This window comes from Martes martes (assembly GCF_963455335.1).
Source record: "Martes martes genome assembly, chromosome: 13".
In the NCBI taxonomy this organism is placed as follows: Eukaryota; Metazoa; Chordata; class Mammalia; order Carnivora; family Mustelidae; genus Martes; species Martes martes.
Genome location: NC_137901.1, coordinates 20,488,185 through 20,504,884, shown reverse-complemented (window position 1 = coordinate 20,504,884; position 16,700 = coordinate 20,488,185). Strand labels below are relative to the sequence as shown.

At 40.1% G+C, this 16,700-nt stretch overlaps 1 protein-coding gene across 1 annotated transcript; it reads left to right on the top strand.

Moving 5' to 3' along the window:
* Window positions 1-215: 215 nt before the first annotated feature.
* Window positions 216-1,805, top strand: LOC308354608 (importin subunit alpha-1-like; the record flags this gene model as incomplete). Its single annotated transcript, XM_080822174.1, has 1 exon — window positions 216-1,805. The coding sequence occupies one exon, from the start codon at window positions 216-218 to the stop codon at window positions 1,803-1,805; it is 1,590 nt and encodes a 529-aa protein (XP_080678300.1).
* Between the last annotated feature and the right edge of the window lie 14,895 nt (window positions 1,806-16,700).

Here is a 16,700-nt window from a genome sequence, read left to right as displayed (position 1 = left end):
AAACATTTAAAAAAAAAAAAATCCTGAATCAAAACATCACAGCCGTAACACTTGCAGTATTCTCAGCCATTAAGATTCTAGAAGTGTGCACACCGTCTTTGGGGTGATCCGTGGTGGACGTTTTGAGGGCAGCTGACCTGCAGCCTGCGCGTCCCGGACCGCCTCCCGTGGAAGCCTGAGCCGGCCGCGTAGCTTTCTCCCTTTGTCTCATAACCATGTCCACCAACGAGAATGCTAATTCACCAGCTGCCTGCCTTAACAGATTCAAGAACAAGGGGAAAGACAGTACAGAAATGAGGCAGCGTCGAATAGAAGTTAATGTGGAGCTGAGGAAAGCTAAGAAGGATGACCAGATGCTGAAAAGGAGAAACGTAAGCTCGTTTCCCGATGATGCTACCTCTCCACTGCAGGAAAACCGCAACAACCAGGGCACTGTAAATTGGTCTGTTGATGACATTGTCAAGGGCATAAATAGCAACAATTTGGAAAGCCAGCTCCAGGCTACTCAAGCTGCTAGGAAACTGCTTTCTCGGGAAAAGCAGCTCCCAATAGACAACATAATCCGGGCTGGTTTGATTCCAAAATTTGTGTCCTTCTTGGGCAGAACTGATTGTAGTCCCATTCAGTTTGAATCTGCTTGGGCTCTCACTAACATTGCTTCCGGGACATCAGAACAGACCAAGGCTGTGGTAGATGGAGGCGCTGTCCCAGCATTCATTTCCCTGTTGGCATCTTCCCACGCCCACATCAGCGAACAGGCTGTGTGGGCTCTAGGAAACATTGCAGGTGACGGTTCCGTTTTTCGAGACTTGGTTATCAAGTATGGCGCAGTTGATCCGCTTCTGGCTCTCCTCGCGGTTCCTGATATGTCATCGTTAGCATGTGGCTACTTACGTAACCTTACTTGGACACTTTCAAACCTTTGTCGCAACAAGAACCCCGCACCCCCGCTAGATGCTGTCGAGCAGATTCTTCCTACCTTAGTTCGTCTCCTGCATCACGATGATCCAGAGGTCTTGGCAGATACCTGCTGGGCCATCTCCTACCTGACGGATGGTCCAAATGAACGGATTGAAATGGTCGTGAAAACAGGAGTTGTGCCCCAGCTTGTGAAGCTTCTAGGAGCTACTGAATTGCCCATTGTGACTCCTGCACTCAGAGCCATAGGAAATATTGTCACTGGGACAGATGAACAGACTCAGGTTGTAATAGATGCAGGAGCGCTTGCTGTCTTTCCCAGCCTGCTAACGAAGCCCAAAACTAATATTCAGAAGGAAGCCACATGGACAATGTCAAACATCACAGCTGGCCGCCAGGACCAGATACAGCAAGTTGTGAATCATGGATTAGTCCCATTCCTCGTTGGTGTTCTCTCTAAGGCAGACTTTAAGACACAAAAGGAAGCTGTCTGGGCTGTGACCAACTATACAAGTGGTGGGACAGTTGAACACATTGTATATCTCGTCCATTGTGGCATAATAGAACCATTGATGAACCTCTTAACTGCAAAGGATACCAAAATTATTCTGATCATTCTGGATGCCATTTCCAACATCTTTCAGGCTGCTGAGAAACTAGGTGAAACCGAGAAACTTAGTATAATGATTGAAGAATGTGGAGGTTTGGACAAAATCGAGGCTCTACAAAACCATGAAAATGAGTCTGTGTACAAAGCTTCATTAAACTTGATTGAGAAGTATTTCTCTGTAGAGGAAGAGGAAGATCAGAATGTTGTGCCAGAAACTACCTCTGAAGGCTATACGTTCCAGGTTCAGGATGGCCCTGCTGGGACCTTTAACTTTTAGCTTGTACAGCCGACGCAAAAAGTTGTTTGTGGTGTGCTCTGTTTGGTAGAAGTTTGTCTTACCGTTTCTCTACTTAGAACTCTTTTTAAATGTGTTTTGTTATTGTAGCACTTTTTACAACAAAACTCTACTTGACCAGTTCCAAACTGTACAAACTGTATGAAGTTCCTCCTCCCAGTGGGTTTCTTATTTCTATGTGGAATCTCCTCTCTTGCAGTGTCCTGTAAATAAAGATTAAATTACACCCTTTTCTTTACTTCAAAAAAAAAAAAAAAAAGATTCTAGAAGTGTATCTAGATCCAGCAAACTGTTCTAGAGAATTCAGAAAAAGAACTCCTCTGTAGAAACAAAGCTTAACTGGGGTCCATTTGGATTTGTCTCCACAAGAGCCTTCATCTCTTATCTGGGTTCTGGTTAGATTAAGAGCAAGTAAAGAAAGACCAATGAAGGCACTCTCAAATTCAGCAGTTCTCATCCTTGGACGTGCATTGAAATCACCTGGGATTTAAACCTGGGAGTTTAAAATGCATGGACTCCCTAAGTACCATCTCCAGAGATGCTTGTGTAACTGGGATGGGATACAGCCCCAACAAAGAAGTTTTAAAAGCTCTTCAGGTGATTTTAATAAGCAGCCAAGGATGAGAACCACTGCTGGCTTATAGGCTTAATGTAATTAAAACACAGTCTTCAGTATTTCCAAAGTTGACAAGTCGAGTTCCAAAGACATAGAAAACATGGTGCTGAAGTGTCTCCTTTTGATTCCTTCTTGGGCCCTCAGGTTTTCTAGGACCATATTAAGATCTTATTCCAAGGGCATTCATGCTCTTGGAGTTCACACCCCACCTCATATCAAACATATTAAAATGCAGCCACATCCCACATTAACTATAATTGATTCATGATTACATGAGTCATATTGTGCTAATTGTTAATATATTAATTTTTAAGTGTTAGTTGAAAATGTGGAAGTCATTTAGGGCCTTTGGGACCAGGTCTCGAACATTATTGTAGACTCCCGCAGTTTCCTGGCATTGATGGATAACAGAGTCAGAGCCCTTAGCACAACCCCCTGGAGGACAAGTGGAGAACAAAGAAATGACTCGTTTACCTGCCCTGCCTCAGTGCAGCACAGTGACTTTGCACCCTGCATCTGAATCTCTGAGCATATTCTGACTCAATCTCAGATGTTGGGCACATTTAAAGCCCCAGCTAGGTAAGCTATCAGACTTGGCTGCTGGGGAGTGTGGATGCAGATCTGAGCCTGGCCGTTGCCAGCTCACTTGCAGACAACAGAGTTACTTCTTTGCTGCAAAGCTGGCCTGGCAGCTACTTCCAGAACTCTCTAACATGCCTGAGCGGGAACAGTAACTCTCTCCCTTTGACTGCCAGCCAGTGGTGATAGAAGAGCTTCCCCTGTAATAACTGGAAGACACATCTCCCGGCAGCTGGCCCCGTTCAGTTGGCCAGGGCAGACCACTGGCCAAGAGAGCACTGTCTGAGGGTGTAGAGGGGTGGAGGGATTCCTTTGCCTGGGCCCTTGCTTGCTTCGACTCCCACCCTTAATTCTGGTGGGGCTGAGTAGTAATTCAGGAAGCAGCCCTTAGGTAAGGAGTTGGTGGCTTCCACAGAGAATTTATGAAAACCAAAGGCTTACAAACTATCATTGAGACTATTGGGAGTGAGATTATTCCTTCTCATGTAGTTCTATAGCTCAGTCCCCACAATTTTTGCCCCTTCATTCCTGTACGTAATCGTCACTTTAACCTACTTCCAATCATGGAAATATGCTGGAGAACAGACAGTTTACTAAAGAAGAAACCCCCAGTGTTAATAAGTGTATAAAGAGATATTCAAAATCATGACTAATCAGAGAAGAAAAAGTCAAATTAAAACAATATGAAGAGTTATAACAATATAAAGGGGTATAAATAACATAAAGAGATATAAAGAATTATACCGGAGATTCCCTGCCCTGAACATGCATTAGAATCACCTGGAAAGATTTTTTAAAAACTCAACATGCAAGCGGCACCCTGAGAGTTCCAATCTAAACTGTGTGGGTGGGACTTGAACATTGGTTTTATTTAAAAGTTCTCAAGGTGCTTCCCGAGGTATTGCATTGATTTGAAGGTCTGTTGCAATGGCAAGAAGAACAAACCTAGGTCAGTGCTGGCAGGTGGCAGTGATTCTAGAGAGAATCTGGCAGTGCTTGGTCAGATTAAGGGCATACACATCTGTGCCTCAGCAATTCGCTCTTAGGGTGTGTGTGTGTGTGTGTGTGTGTGTGTGTGTGTTATGTGTATCTCAAAGAAACTTTGCCTTGGCTCCATCAGGGGACTTGTACAAGGTGCTGATTGCAACATTATAGGTAGTAACCAGAGGCTGGAGACAACTTGGATGTCCACCTGGAAGAGCAGATAGTTCAGTGGGGTGGCCGCACTACAAGCAGGTAGATTAATGTATGGAGTACACTATCGCTGGGTCATAGAAGTGTAGCAAAAACAGCAAGAACAAACAATTGTTCTCATTTTGCAAAACCATTCATAAAAAACACATTAAAATCTGTAAGGTGGAAGAGATGGGGGCGAGCTGTGGAGATAAAAGTGAATGAAATAGGGGAAGGACCATGCAAGAACCAATGATGATATTGTGCTATGAACTGAGAAGTAGGAGTCCCACAACCCTCCACACCTACATTGAAAGGAAAGAAATAAAATAACTAAGTGGGGATGGCAGGAAGTAGTGAGAAGAGCGAAGGGAGCAGACGAGGAGATTTGACCTCAGGACAGTCCAGTTTGAGGATAAATGAAAGATGCACACGTGGAAGGAGCCAAGAAGCAAGACTGAGAAATTCAAGTCAGAGTTCATTTGTGCAGAATTGTGCAGAATTGCTCTAAGGTGGAATTCAGCTGGAAGGAAACTAAGGAAGCTCAGACTTTTCGGGAAGTTTCCATAGATGGGCCTTCACTGATGGGTCACTTTTGAACAGATAGAAGAGGAAGGCTATCCCAGGCAGTGCAAAGGAACAACATGAGGGAAGAAACTCAAGTGGAACTAAGAAGAGAGTGGTCTCCATGCAGGCAGGAGATGGGCTCCACTTGACTGAAAGACTTATATTATAGGAGAGAGGGGTCATGAGAGATGCACTTGAGCAGGTGAGAAGGGGCCATTGGGCTTCAGACAGAAGGAGGACCCAGTCCAATGGGAAATAGGAAACTGTTGATGAAGGGCAGACCAAGAAGTCTGATTAGGAAGCAGTATATTAGTTGAATGGGAGAGGGAGACGGTGTCAGCAGGAAGGCTCAGGAGCTACTGCAGGGAACCCAGACTGTGCTGTATTCTTGAGCTGGGTTGCAGGCAGGGATGACGGCAGGAGGGCGCCATTTTATAGCATCTGGTGACCTGGCTGGATTTAGAGAATTATTAAAATTGTTGCCAGTGTTTCAGGAATTTGGGACATTTTAATATGAAAATATTATGCTGTTTTTAAAACACAAGGGAACATAGTATAGTGGCTAAAGTTGGATTCCAAAGCCAAACTGCTCGGGCATACATCTTGGCTCTACCACGCCCTCCCTTCCACCTCGACCAGCTGCTGAATCTCTCTGTGGTCAGAAATGCTCCCTTGTCTGTAAAACTGGGAAACTGTCTCTTAGGATTGCTCTGAGAACTAAATGAGCTAATGTTCATAAAGTGCCTAGAATATTGCTTGGCACTCAGTAAGTCCTAGTTAAGTGTTTGTTAAGTAAATATAAATAAATGACTCTTTTCCTAGGCTTGCGATACAGATGTCTTTTCTTTCTACTTAACAAATGGTGCTGGAGGGCTTGCATTATGGAATGATGTTGGTCTCTAAGCGTCATGGGTTAGGGTATGGCTTTGCGGTCTCCATTTTGGATTTAGGGCCTGGCAGCCACTAAGAGACGGAGTCTTATTTGTAGGGCCTACAGCCCTAACACCCAAACCTGTGGTAATTGTTACATCCTGAATTTTCTTCTCCCCCCAGCTCCTCCTCTAATCCCTGGAGCAAGCTCTTTTTTGTGTGGCTGACCTGGATTTTAGGGCAAACACACCTACCTAGGGAAAGTCAGCAGCCCTGTCTGCTTAGACAGAAGGCGCTGAGTCACAAGGAGGGACTGGAAGGCTCCAGAAGCCTGGGCATGGCCCTGAGCAGGGCGTGGGCTTTGGCAGAGGCAGCACTGGCACAGTCCCTGATGCTCAGGGGAGAGGGAAGGAATGACCCCGGGTCACTGAGCACTATGCCTGTGAGGAACACTTTCAAACTGGTTTTCATTGTATTAATTTTCACATGATATTTAAACCTGAATTGTTACTATCAAAAATGGGAGAGAAGAAAACAAACATCCTCCATTTTATTTCCTGGCCTGGTGGATGCCAGCTGTTTACGCTTCCTCTTTATCTTCAGTTTACTAATTTTTTTAGTAAGAGGTAATGAGGAAATGTCGACCCTCCACTATTCCTTTCCCCAAGAAACTCACATCTTGAAAAGAAAGATGCGTAGATATTTAGTACGAATGCGGGCTGATTCGAGAGCCATTCAGAGGCAAGACAGGGCTATGGAGCCCAGCAGAGGGCAGGGAAGCCCGGCCTGAGGCCCTTGGAAAGGCTGTACCTGTGGCTGGCAGCGCAGCGGGGCTTTGAAAGAGGAATAGAGGTTTCCAAGAGGAAAGCTGTGGCCCAGCTACTCCTTGGTTGTGTGACACTGGGCAAGTCACTTACACATCAGGAGCTCGGTTTCCTTATAAGTGAAATGGAGTCGCTTGTGTTGCCTGCTTCTAAATGCAGCTGTGAAGATTTAAAGGATAAAATGGAAGCATTAAATGAAGTGCTCAGCACAGTCCTGGCACAGAACGAGCTCAGTGAATGCTTGCTGAACGTATGCATGTGTGCCTGAGTGAGTGAGTGCATGGTGTGCAGAAGCGCACGGTCATGAAAGGTCATGGCAAAGCTGGCAGTACAGGGTCACTGCCTAATAGTTCTCTACGTAGTTGACTCTTACCCAGTATTCTTTTGGGAGGTGGGGTGGGGCAGTGGGAGAGTAGAGACAGGATCTTAAGCAGTCTCCACATCCAGTGTGCCAAGCTGTGGCTTAGTCCCAGGACCTTGAGATGGTGACCTGAGCTGAAATTGAGAGTCAGACACTTAACCAGTGAGACATCCAGGTTTCCCTCTTACCCAGTATTCTTAATTTAAAAATATGAATCATGAGGAATCCCTGACACTCATGTGTCACTTAGAAATCCCTTCACTTTTAAAATACACTGGATTTCTTTGTTGTCCTGCTTTCTAATCCTTTTTTATTTTATGAATAAGCATTGGGATTCTGCCTTAATCAACTCTGTTGCAGGTTTGAATGCTGTAGTCAGTGGGTCTCTTGTCAGTTCTGGAAGATGTTCGGTATGAGCTGCAGAAGTCCTTCTAGTTGTTTCATGGCATGAGCTGTTATGGAGAAAGGAGTTATTCACTGAGAGAGAATAGCTGTACATAAGAATCAGCCCCAGACGTTGTGCTAAGAAATGGATCATGACTGACCCTGCCATAGACCAATACAGGGTAGACCCGAGTCAGGTTGTTGGTGTTTAAATTCCAAATCTGCTGTGTACCTTAGATAAACTTTTGAATCTCTATGAAATTCTTTTTTTCTTACCTGTAAAATGTGTTGCATGGGGGAATTCTCTGTTTGTTCTATAAATACTGATGGAGGGTTGATCATGTGCCCAGCACTGTGTGGGATGCTAGGGATGCAGTGATGATAAAAGTTGCACAGTCCCCATCCTTGCAGACATTTGAGTCCAAAAAGGATGATAGATATTAAACAAATAATCACAAAAGTGAAAATACAGTTACCAATTATGATACGTTCTGAGGAAGAACACAGTTCTGGGGAGATTATATAAATAGAAGAACTAATTGAAAATGGAGAGTGAAATCTAAACTAAAATCCCAAAGATGGTGTATTAGTTTTCTATGGCTACTGTAAGAAATATAAAAAGTTTAGTAGCTTAAAACAACACAAATTTATTATCTTACAGTTTTGAACACCTGAGTCCAACATGGGTCTCACTGGGATAAAATTTGTGTATTAGCAAGACTCTATTCCTTCTGTGGGCTCTAAGGGAGAATGTGTTTTCTTGATTTATTCAGATTCTAGAGTTTTGTTTGTTTGTTTTTTTCACATTCCTTAGCTTGTGAGACCCTTTCTCCTTATTTAAAGCTAGCAAAACTGCATCTCTCTGAACATTTTTTCCATTGTCACATCTCTTTCCCTGAATTACTCTGTCTCCCTCTTGTACTTTTAAGGACCCTGTGACTACATTGAGTCTACTTGGATAATCTAGGATAATTTCCTTATTTTAAGGTCAGCTGATTACCCATCTCAATCCTGTCTGTGACCTTAATTCTGCTTTGTCCTGTAAGCTTAACGTACCCACGGGAATTAGAATGTGGACATCTTTTGGTGGGCCATCATTTTGCTTGGGTAGAAACAAGCTTGGGAAAGGCATGAGGGGTGGGGCATGAGTTTCCAAAGATCGTGTTACATGCTTCCATCAAATTCACGAAAAAAGAGAACATGTTTGAAGAGCAATGAATAAGGGGAGTAGTGGTACAAGGTAAGATTTTAGAGGTAGATAGGGTTTTTTTTGCCTCTGTTAAAAATTGGCATTTTTTCCCCCCTAAATGCATTGGGAATCCTTTAGAATACCAAGTGGGGTGTGGAGTCATGTGATTGGTGTTTAAGGATCACTGTCAATCCTCAGAGGAGAGTAGACTGGGGTTGCTGATGGGGCTACTATAGTTACCGGAGAAAGAGATTTAAGAGAATCGTTAATACGGACAGTAAGTCTTGCCTTCTGCCTAGGCATTTCTAAGCCTTTGATACACTTTGAGTGTAAATCTCAACATTTTCTCACTAGTAGGCAAGTCTGCTTCAAGTATTAGCACCACTCCTTTCTTGTTGCCAGTAAACAGCCAAGGTACTGCTTACTGCTTACTTTTTATCCTGAGACATGTTACCAGAGTCTCTAGTTGTATTTTTCTGTCCAGAAGAATTAGGTATCTGAGTATCTTTCCCTCTTATGCATCCCCTAGTTTTTCTCTGCAATTTAATGTGACCACAGTGAATATAATAAGTATTTCAACAATCACTCCTTGGGTGGATGAATGGGAAGCCAGAAACTTATCTCAAGGCTCATAAAATATCACTAAGTGCTTTGGTATTTTACCAGGAAAATGGGGTGTAATATTTAATTCAGGGAGGTATTAGGAGGATTAGATAAGATCAGTTTTGGAATGTACTAGAAGAGGCAGCTCTTCACAAGAAATGTCAGTAATATTAATGACAAGATGTGGCTGAGTCAGAAACCAGCCAGGTGTGGAGTAGTGCCCACAGAGTGTGCCTCAGTGACATTCTTCTACAAGGGGTGACATGTTTGTGTCCTTACTGGTCATCTGCACCTCACCTGCCCTCCTGCGGCCTTCTCTTGATGGGAAAGAAAAATAAACGCTTACTTTCTTTAGGTTGTTGTTTTCTGCTGGAAGGGACAGGAGAGGTAGCTTCTTGAACAAATAATTTTAGTTTTTTCACCTTCCCACTTTGATCTTTTCTTTTCCTTTTTTTTTTTGGCATAGTCATTGCGTTGGGTTGATTTTGACTTGACACTTAAAAACTTCTTCTACAATTGCTGTGCATTTTAAGTGATTATCTCATCAAGTTTAAGTTAATAGGAAATGCAAATCTAAATACTGTACTGAACAAAGTCTTTCAAATATGATACCTGTTTGGTTATCATTTTGATCACTCAGCACGATAGGATAAACTATAATAATGACCTGAAGTGGGTAACTTGATCAATAAATTAATTTTGTTGTAATCTTTAAGACTCCAGTCTGGTTCATTTTATAATAGATGACCTATTAACAGGTTCTGCATTCTTTTGGCTAAAAAAATTTATCAGTTGTTAAAGGACTGTCAACTACTCCCAATTAATATAGATAGACTTCCAAGCCCTTATGACTTCAAGTTCTGCAGATCTCAGAGAACTTATGGAGGATATGCTCAGCATACCGATGCGAGTTACCTGTATTTGCACGTTGTCATCATCCAGGTGCACTCTGCTCTGGCAGTTGGTCTGTGATATAACAAAAGGATAAAATGTGTTCTTTAGAAATAGAGAACGTTTGAATTTTATACTGAGAATTTAGGACACAATAGTTTATTGTTCATTCTTTGGCTTATATCAGAGTTACTTAATGAGAGGGTAGAACTTTGATACTGTTTTGTCAGAGACTTCATGATATACAATGTGGAATTTTATCTGCTCAGTGGTTTTGGAACTCCAGTGCACAGTCTCATGTATATCTTAGTACCACAGTGTGATACCAGCTTTTTTAAAAGCTCAAGTAAAATATGTGTTTTATTCAACTAAAATATGTGTTCACTTGAGATACTGATTTTTAAATTCATTGGCTTATCCAGTGGTCATGAGTAGTACTAGTGAATCTTCCTTTAAAAAATTTTTTTATTTATTTCTTTGAGAGAGACAGACAGAGCAGGGGGAGGGGCAGAGGGAGAGGGACATGTGGACTTCTCACTGAGCGTGTAACCCAACACAGGGCTTGATCTCACCACCCCGAGATCATGACCTGAGCAGAAACCAAGAATTGGACGCTTAACTGACTGAGCCACCCAGGAGCCCCAGTACTAGTGAATTTTCTAATTCACATGGGTTTCTTACAGCTAAGTGACCACATGTCCTAGTTTGTATGGGATAGTATTGTCTCTGTTAAATTGAATTATTAATACTATTTCCTTCTGCTCTCAAAAGTATTTTGGTTTGGAGTGATAAATTATATGATCACTCTGCTTAGACAGTCCCAGAAGCCAGTGTTTCATTGGCTTAGTTTCAGCATGGAAGGGTGAAGCACTTTCTCCTCCTCCTCCTTAGAACAAAACCTTCCCCTATATTTTTCTAGGGGAAACACCTTTTATGTTCTGTAGACCCCAGAGCTGTTTTACTTTGCTTCTGTGGATTATAATGGAAACTTTTAGCTAAAGAATGCCTTTATAAGAGAACTTTAGGAATGATTTTTAGAAAGTGTTTTAATACATAATATATGTTTTACTATACTCCAGGAGGGCAAGAATTTTGACTCTTTCATTCACCATTGAACACTCAGCACCTTACACAATGCTTGGATATAGTAGGGACTCAATAGAATTTGTTGAATGAATAAGCAATTTAAAAACTTAACCCTTTTTTAATTTATGAAAATTGAGGTTTCTTCACACACAGTTTTCTTCCCGAAGATATGAAGAGACCCCATAATCACCCTTGGAATCATTGTTTTGTAAAATATTTCTCAAACATTGTCTGATAAGGATTACTTGACATTTGGCCAAAAAACCAGACTCCCAGATCCTGCCCCTAAAGGTCTGGTTTTGTAAGTCTCAGATGGCTCCGGGTTTATAACAGGCATCCCATCTAGCATCCTTTCCAACTCCAGGTCTTTGAAATCTTTGTTTTACTTGTTTTCAAAAGGATATTTGCTTGACTTCCTACTAGACTGTCCATCTTCTTATGAAGTCACTGTTCATAAACTAGTTATGGAAAGGGTATTGGATTGAAAGGAAGCCAGCTTCCACCATACAACTAGTTTCATCACTTTCCCTGTCTGGACACACATTTCCAAGGCTGAACTTTAAAATGACAAGGCTGAACTACAAGATCTCTTGACCTCTTGTAGTTCTATTATTGAGTAATTCTTACCTTTGACAACTGCCAGATAATATGGCTAGATTAAAAAGTGCCACATGAGACATTTTCAACAACAACAACAACAACAACAAAGTGCTTTCTTGCTTTGTTTACAAGAAATTCTCTATGGATGGATTACTACTGAAGAGATATTTTTTAGATATTTTAGGTTTTTAAGCAGTATTCTTTGCAAACAACTTTTTTATTTGGGAGTCCCTGGATATATGTGTTGGGAGCCAACTGATAACTTTTCTTTTGAGACTAGAAACTATTTATCTCAGGGCTTCTGGGTGGCTCTGTTCGTTGTCTCCCTTCGGCTCAGGTCATGGTCCCAGGGTGCTGGGATCATGTCCTGCATTGGGCTCCCTGCTCAAGGGGGAGTCTGCTTCTTCTCTGCCCCTCTCCCCACTTGTGCTTACACACTCGTGCACTCTCTTTGTCTCTGAAATAATTAAATATCTTCAAAAATGTTATTTATCTCTTCCCGATTGTGTTTTAGATCTTGTCAAAGCTACTTCTACAAATAAGAAAAAATTCTTTTGCATTTGAATGTAATTTGAAGAAGTTTGAAGAGCCCCACCAGCCCATGTGTCATGTTACTAAACTGCAGCCAGAATCAGAAGTAATCTTCTGGCTAAGTATGCCAAACAGTTCCCACAGAAGGGAAGAAAGGGACCCTCGTGGAAATACTTCCAGAGATTTGTTCATCAGATTGACTATCTGTATTCGATTAGGGTTTAAGGAAGTATAAACCAAGTTAGATTGATTTTTTTTTTCCCAGAAGCAGAGAACAGATTGGAAAAATTTTCGAGCGGGAAGGAACCCAAGAAGGTCAAGACTTGAGGAGCAGTGGTTGTTGCCAATAATGGGGGAAAGCTGTTCATGTCTTCTAAGTAAAGGAGCAATATTTTCACTTATTTCAGAGTTCTGACTTGGGCTCTTCGTAAAGTCAGAAGGGAGAGTTCTGTGAGAGATGTGATAGGAGAGAGAAGGAAGGGTTACGGTATGGTTGCCATTTCGGCTAGGTGGGCTGTCTGGCGGAGTAATATTGAGAATGTAATCGTACAGGTGGCCTGATTTTCTTGCACCCTTAGTTGCTTAATGCCCCACTTCTTCCTTTAAGGTGGATCCCACATAAAGAATAATGATTTATTATTTAGTCTAATCCACACTGGTACTTATGTCTCATAGTAGATTTAATATTAATCAACTTAATTATTTCTCACGATTGCAGGTATAAAGGGCAATGGACAGGCTGAAAAATGTTTCTGGTAGCTTGTGTACTGACAGTTCAAAAATGGAGAGAAAACATGGGAAATACATAGTGAATATCGAACATTCTGAAAACCAGCTGGTAAGTATTGTGGCACCACTGTGATATTTCAGGTGGCTCAGAGTTTTGTTTTCAGTATTTGTACAATCCTAGTATTTCTTTATTACAACATGATTCTTCCTAAAAAGGGATTCCTAAAAGTTTTACATGAAAACCAATTTTTAGCTATTCTTTTTACTACTTAGACAATTAGAAAGCTTGTATTTTTTTCTGCATATCAATATATACATAATTGAGAAATTTAGTTTAGTATTCATTAACCTAAGATATTAGCAATTTGGGTGGAAAAATTTAATATCCTGTTCAAATAATTCTCTACAGTTATCATAATTCAAGCACAAGCCAATAAATTTAAATTTCATAGCATTTAACAAGTTATGTTTCTTTTTTTTTTTTTTTAAAGATTTTATTTATCCATTTGAGAGGGAGTGAGAGAGAGCATGAGAGGGGAGGAAGGTCAGAGGGAGAAGCAGACTCCCTGTGGAGCTGGGAGCCTGGTGAGGGACTCAATCCTGGGACTCCGGGATCATGACCCGGAGATCACTTAACCAACTGAGTCACCCAGGCATCCAACAACTTACGTTTTTTAAAATGTATGTATAGATTATGTGTTAACTGCCTAGATTTTTAGTGTAATGTGTTGATTTGCCATAGCTCAAAGATTTCTACGTCTACATATCTTTTTTTTTAATATTTCATTTATTTATTTGACATAGAGAGGGTGCACATGCATGGGCGGGGGTGGGAGGATCAGAGGCAGAGGGAGGATAGACTCCCCGTTATGCAGGGTGCCTGATGTGGGACTGGGACTCTATCCCAGTAACCTGGGATCTTAACCTGAGCCAAAGGCAAAAGCTTAACCACTGAACCACCCAGGTACCCAGATTTCTACATATCTTTGAAGGTGAGAAGGTAATCCTGTGAGTGAAGTCTAGTCCTGGGCAACAAACTAGCAAATCCTTCAGATTGGCCTCTTTAATTTTTTATGAATTTCTGTTTTTGGTAAAGAATTGTATTCAGATGAAATATTTAGAATTTAATCATATACTATATTATTTGACTATTGTTTATATTTTTAGAAGAAACAATTCAGTGCTTTGCATTTAAGGTTGCCTTTTATGTAACTGCATGCCTGATTAAAGACCTTGATATTGGGAACAGCCATGGAAATGTGCTGAGATCAGTACAGATTTGAATGGGAAATTACATTTTCTTGAGGAAAAGTACTTTTGTCCCTATGCCCTAACAAGGAAATTACAAGGCAGAGAAATTGTTCTCTTGATTCTAGATCAGCCCTCCCTTCCCCTGAAGATGTTCTTCACGGACCTTCTAGCCTTGTGAGTCTTTCATTGTGTCTTTGTAGTGTCAAGAAACTCAGTTAAAAAGGTCCTATGTTTTTATCTGGAAGCTTGATCATTTCAGTTGCACATTTAGGTTTATGATCCATTTAAAATTCATTTTTATATGTGGCAGGAAGTAGGGTTAAACATTGTTTTTCAATGTGGAGATTTTTTTGCTGTACAGATGTAAAGGTCATCTTGTCTCTACTGAACATGAAACTTTTTTTGTAAATCAAAAGACTATGTATGTATAGGTCTGCCTTAGGACTCTTATCTGTTCCGTTGTTCTATTTGCTCTTGTACCACTACTACACTGTCTTGATTACTCTAGCTTTATAATAAATCTTGAAATTTGGTAGTACTTAAACATTGTTCTTCAAGTTATCTTTGCTATTCAAGATCCTTTGCATTTCTATAGAAATTTTTAGAATCAGCTTGTTGATCTCTATTAAAATACTTCTGCAGTTTTGACTGGGAGATCATTGAATCAGCATTTAATTTGTGAAAATTTATATCATAATACCTAAATTCTTCAAATCCATGAACATGGCTTGCTTTTTCTTTTATACTGGTCTTCTTTAATTTTTATTAACAATGATTTGAGGTTTTAATGTAGAGATTAAGTACTTTTATGTTTAGATTTATTTTTAGATCTTTTTGTGTTGTTTTAAATGGCATATCAAGTTCGATTTCAGATGTTTTCTTGCTATTTTATAGAAATCCAATTGATTTTTATATTCTTACCTTGTATGCAGTGACCTCATTAATTCATTATATTTCTTTGTAGATTCTTTCAGATTTTCTGTAAACTCGGTTATATCATTATCCTTTTTTTTCAAATTTTAAAACATGTTGTTTTCTTAATGCACTAAGACCTCCAGTGTAATATTGAATGGAAGTGATAAAAGTGAGTATCATGCATTTTTTCCCAAATTAAGGGGGAAAGTGTGAAATATTTAATCATTAAATATAACATTAGCTTTAAGTTTCATGGAGCTATTCTTTATCAGATTATGGAAGATCCATCTATTACTAGTTTGCTGAGAAATTTTATCATAAGTGGCTGTGAAATTTTTACATTTTTTTATATTTTTGGATTTAATTTACTACTATTTTGTTTAGAGAATATTTGTACCTACATTTTTGAGAGACTGACCTTCAAAGGATTCATGGTCAATCCTTTAGATTTCTGTGCCAGAAAGCCTCAATATCTGACAACTGTCCTAAGGGGGGAAACCAGTCTTGTGTTTGCAGTTAAGTCTCCTTCTTCTAGAATGATTTTCTCTTCTGTTCACTATGATACTGCTACAGACTTTATTCTGCCCTTCTGTCCCAGGTCCCTAGCCTCTGGAGCTATCCCAGAACATTAAAAAGGGCTTGCTTTGGGGCTCCTTTATTTTCAAATATGTCATGTCAGCCTCACATGAATACCAAAAGTTATGTTGACCTCTTTTGGTAGTCAGCAACCTCAGGTTCATACTCAGAATCCACAAATGGCCCCAGACAAGAAGATGGTCTATGATGTTAGATCACTTTGGAAAAGCTCCTTCCTTTTTAAAATTTTATTTGATTTTTTAATCTATTTTTTAATTTTAGATAATCTAATTTCAATTTTTTCAAAGCTCTCCCTTTGTTTTGTTTTGTTGTTTAATTGCAGTGGAAGAAGTGGCTTTTTGCAATTTACGAAATCCAGAATCTCACTTCACCTCTGTAGATACTGGTTTTCTCAAAAGAGTTGTTTTGATAAGCCTTAAGGTCTCTATCACCACTCCAATTTGTCCCCCTTCATTTTTCCCTTCCTTCTCCTAATGTCCTCCATGCTATTCCTTATGTTCTGCAAATAAGTGAAACCGTATGATAATTGACTTTCTCTGCTCAACTTATTTCACTCAGCATAATATCCTCTGGTCCCAGGTCCCATCCATGTTGATGCAAAAGTTGGGTATTCATCTTTTCTGATGGCTGAGTAATATTCCATTGTGTATATGGACCACATCTTCTAACATAACATAATTTTAAAAAAAAGAAGCCTTAAGGTCTCTAGAATTTTAATAGTGGGACTTTTAAAAATATGATCTCCCTATACTAACTTGCAATGTAATGATATTTAACAAATGTATTAAATATGACGAGGATAAAAGATAATGCCTGTTCCTGGATTTTGCTTCAATAATTTTATAAAATAATTAAATATAACTTAGGATGACATAACTAGATTTCCATGTTTTGAGAATAATATAATGAGTATATTCTTTTGTTCTTTAATCAGGTTTCAAATGATCTTATTTGGTCAAATATGTCATAATATTCAACAGTCTGATTTATATTTGTCAGAGTATTTTGCCTTAGGCATCAAATACAATAGCTTCTTTTTTTTCTCCATTCTTTTCTGTGCACAGTCATTCAACCCAAGAAACCATGAAGCTCACAGTTCGTCATGTCAGTT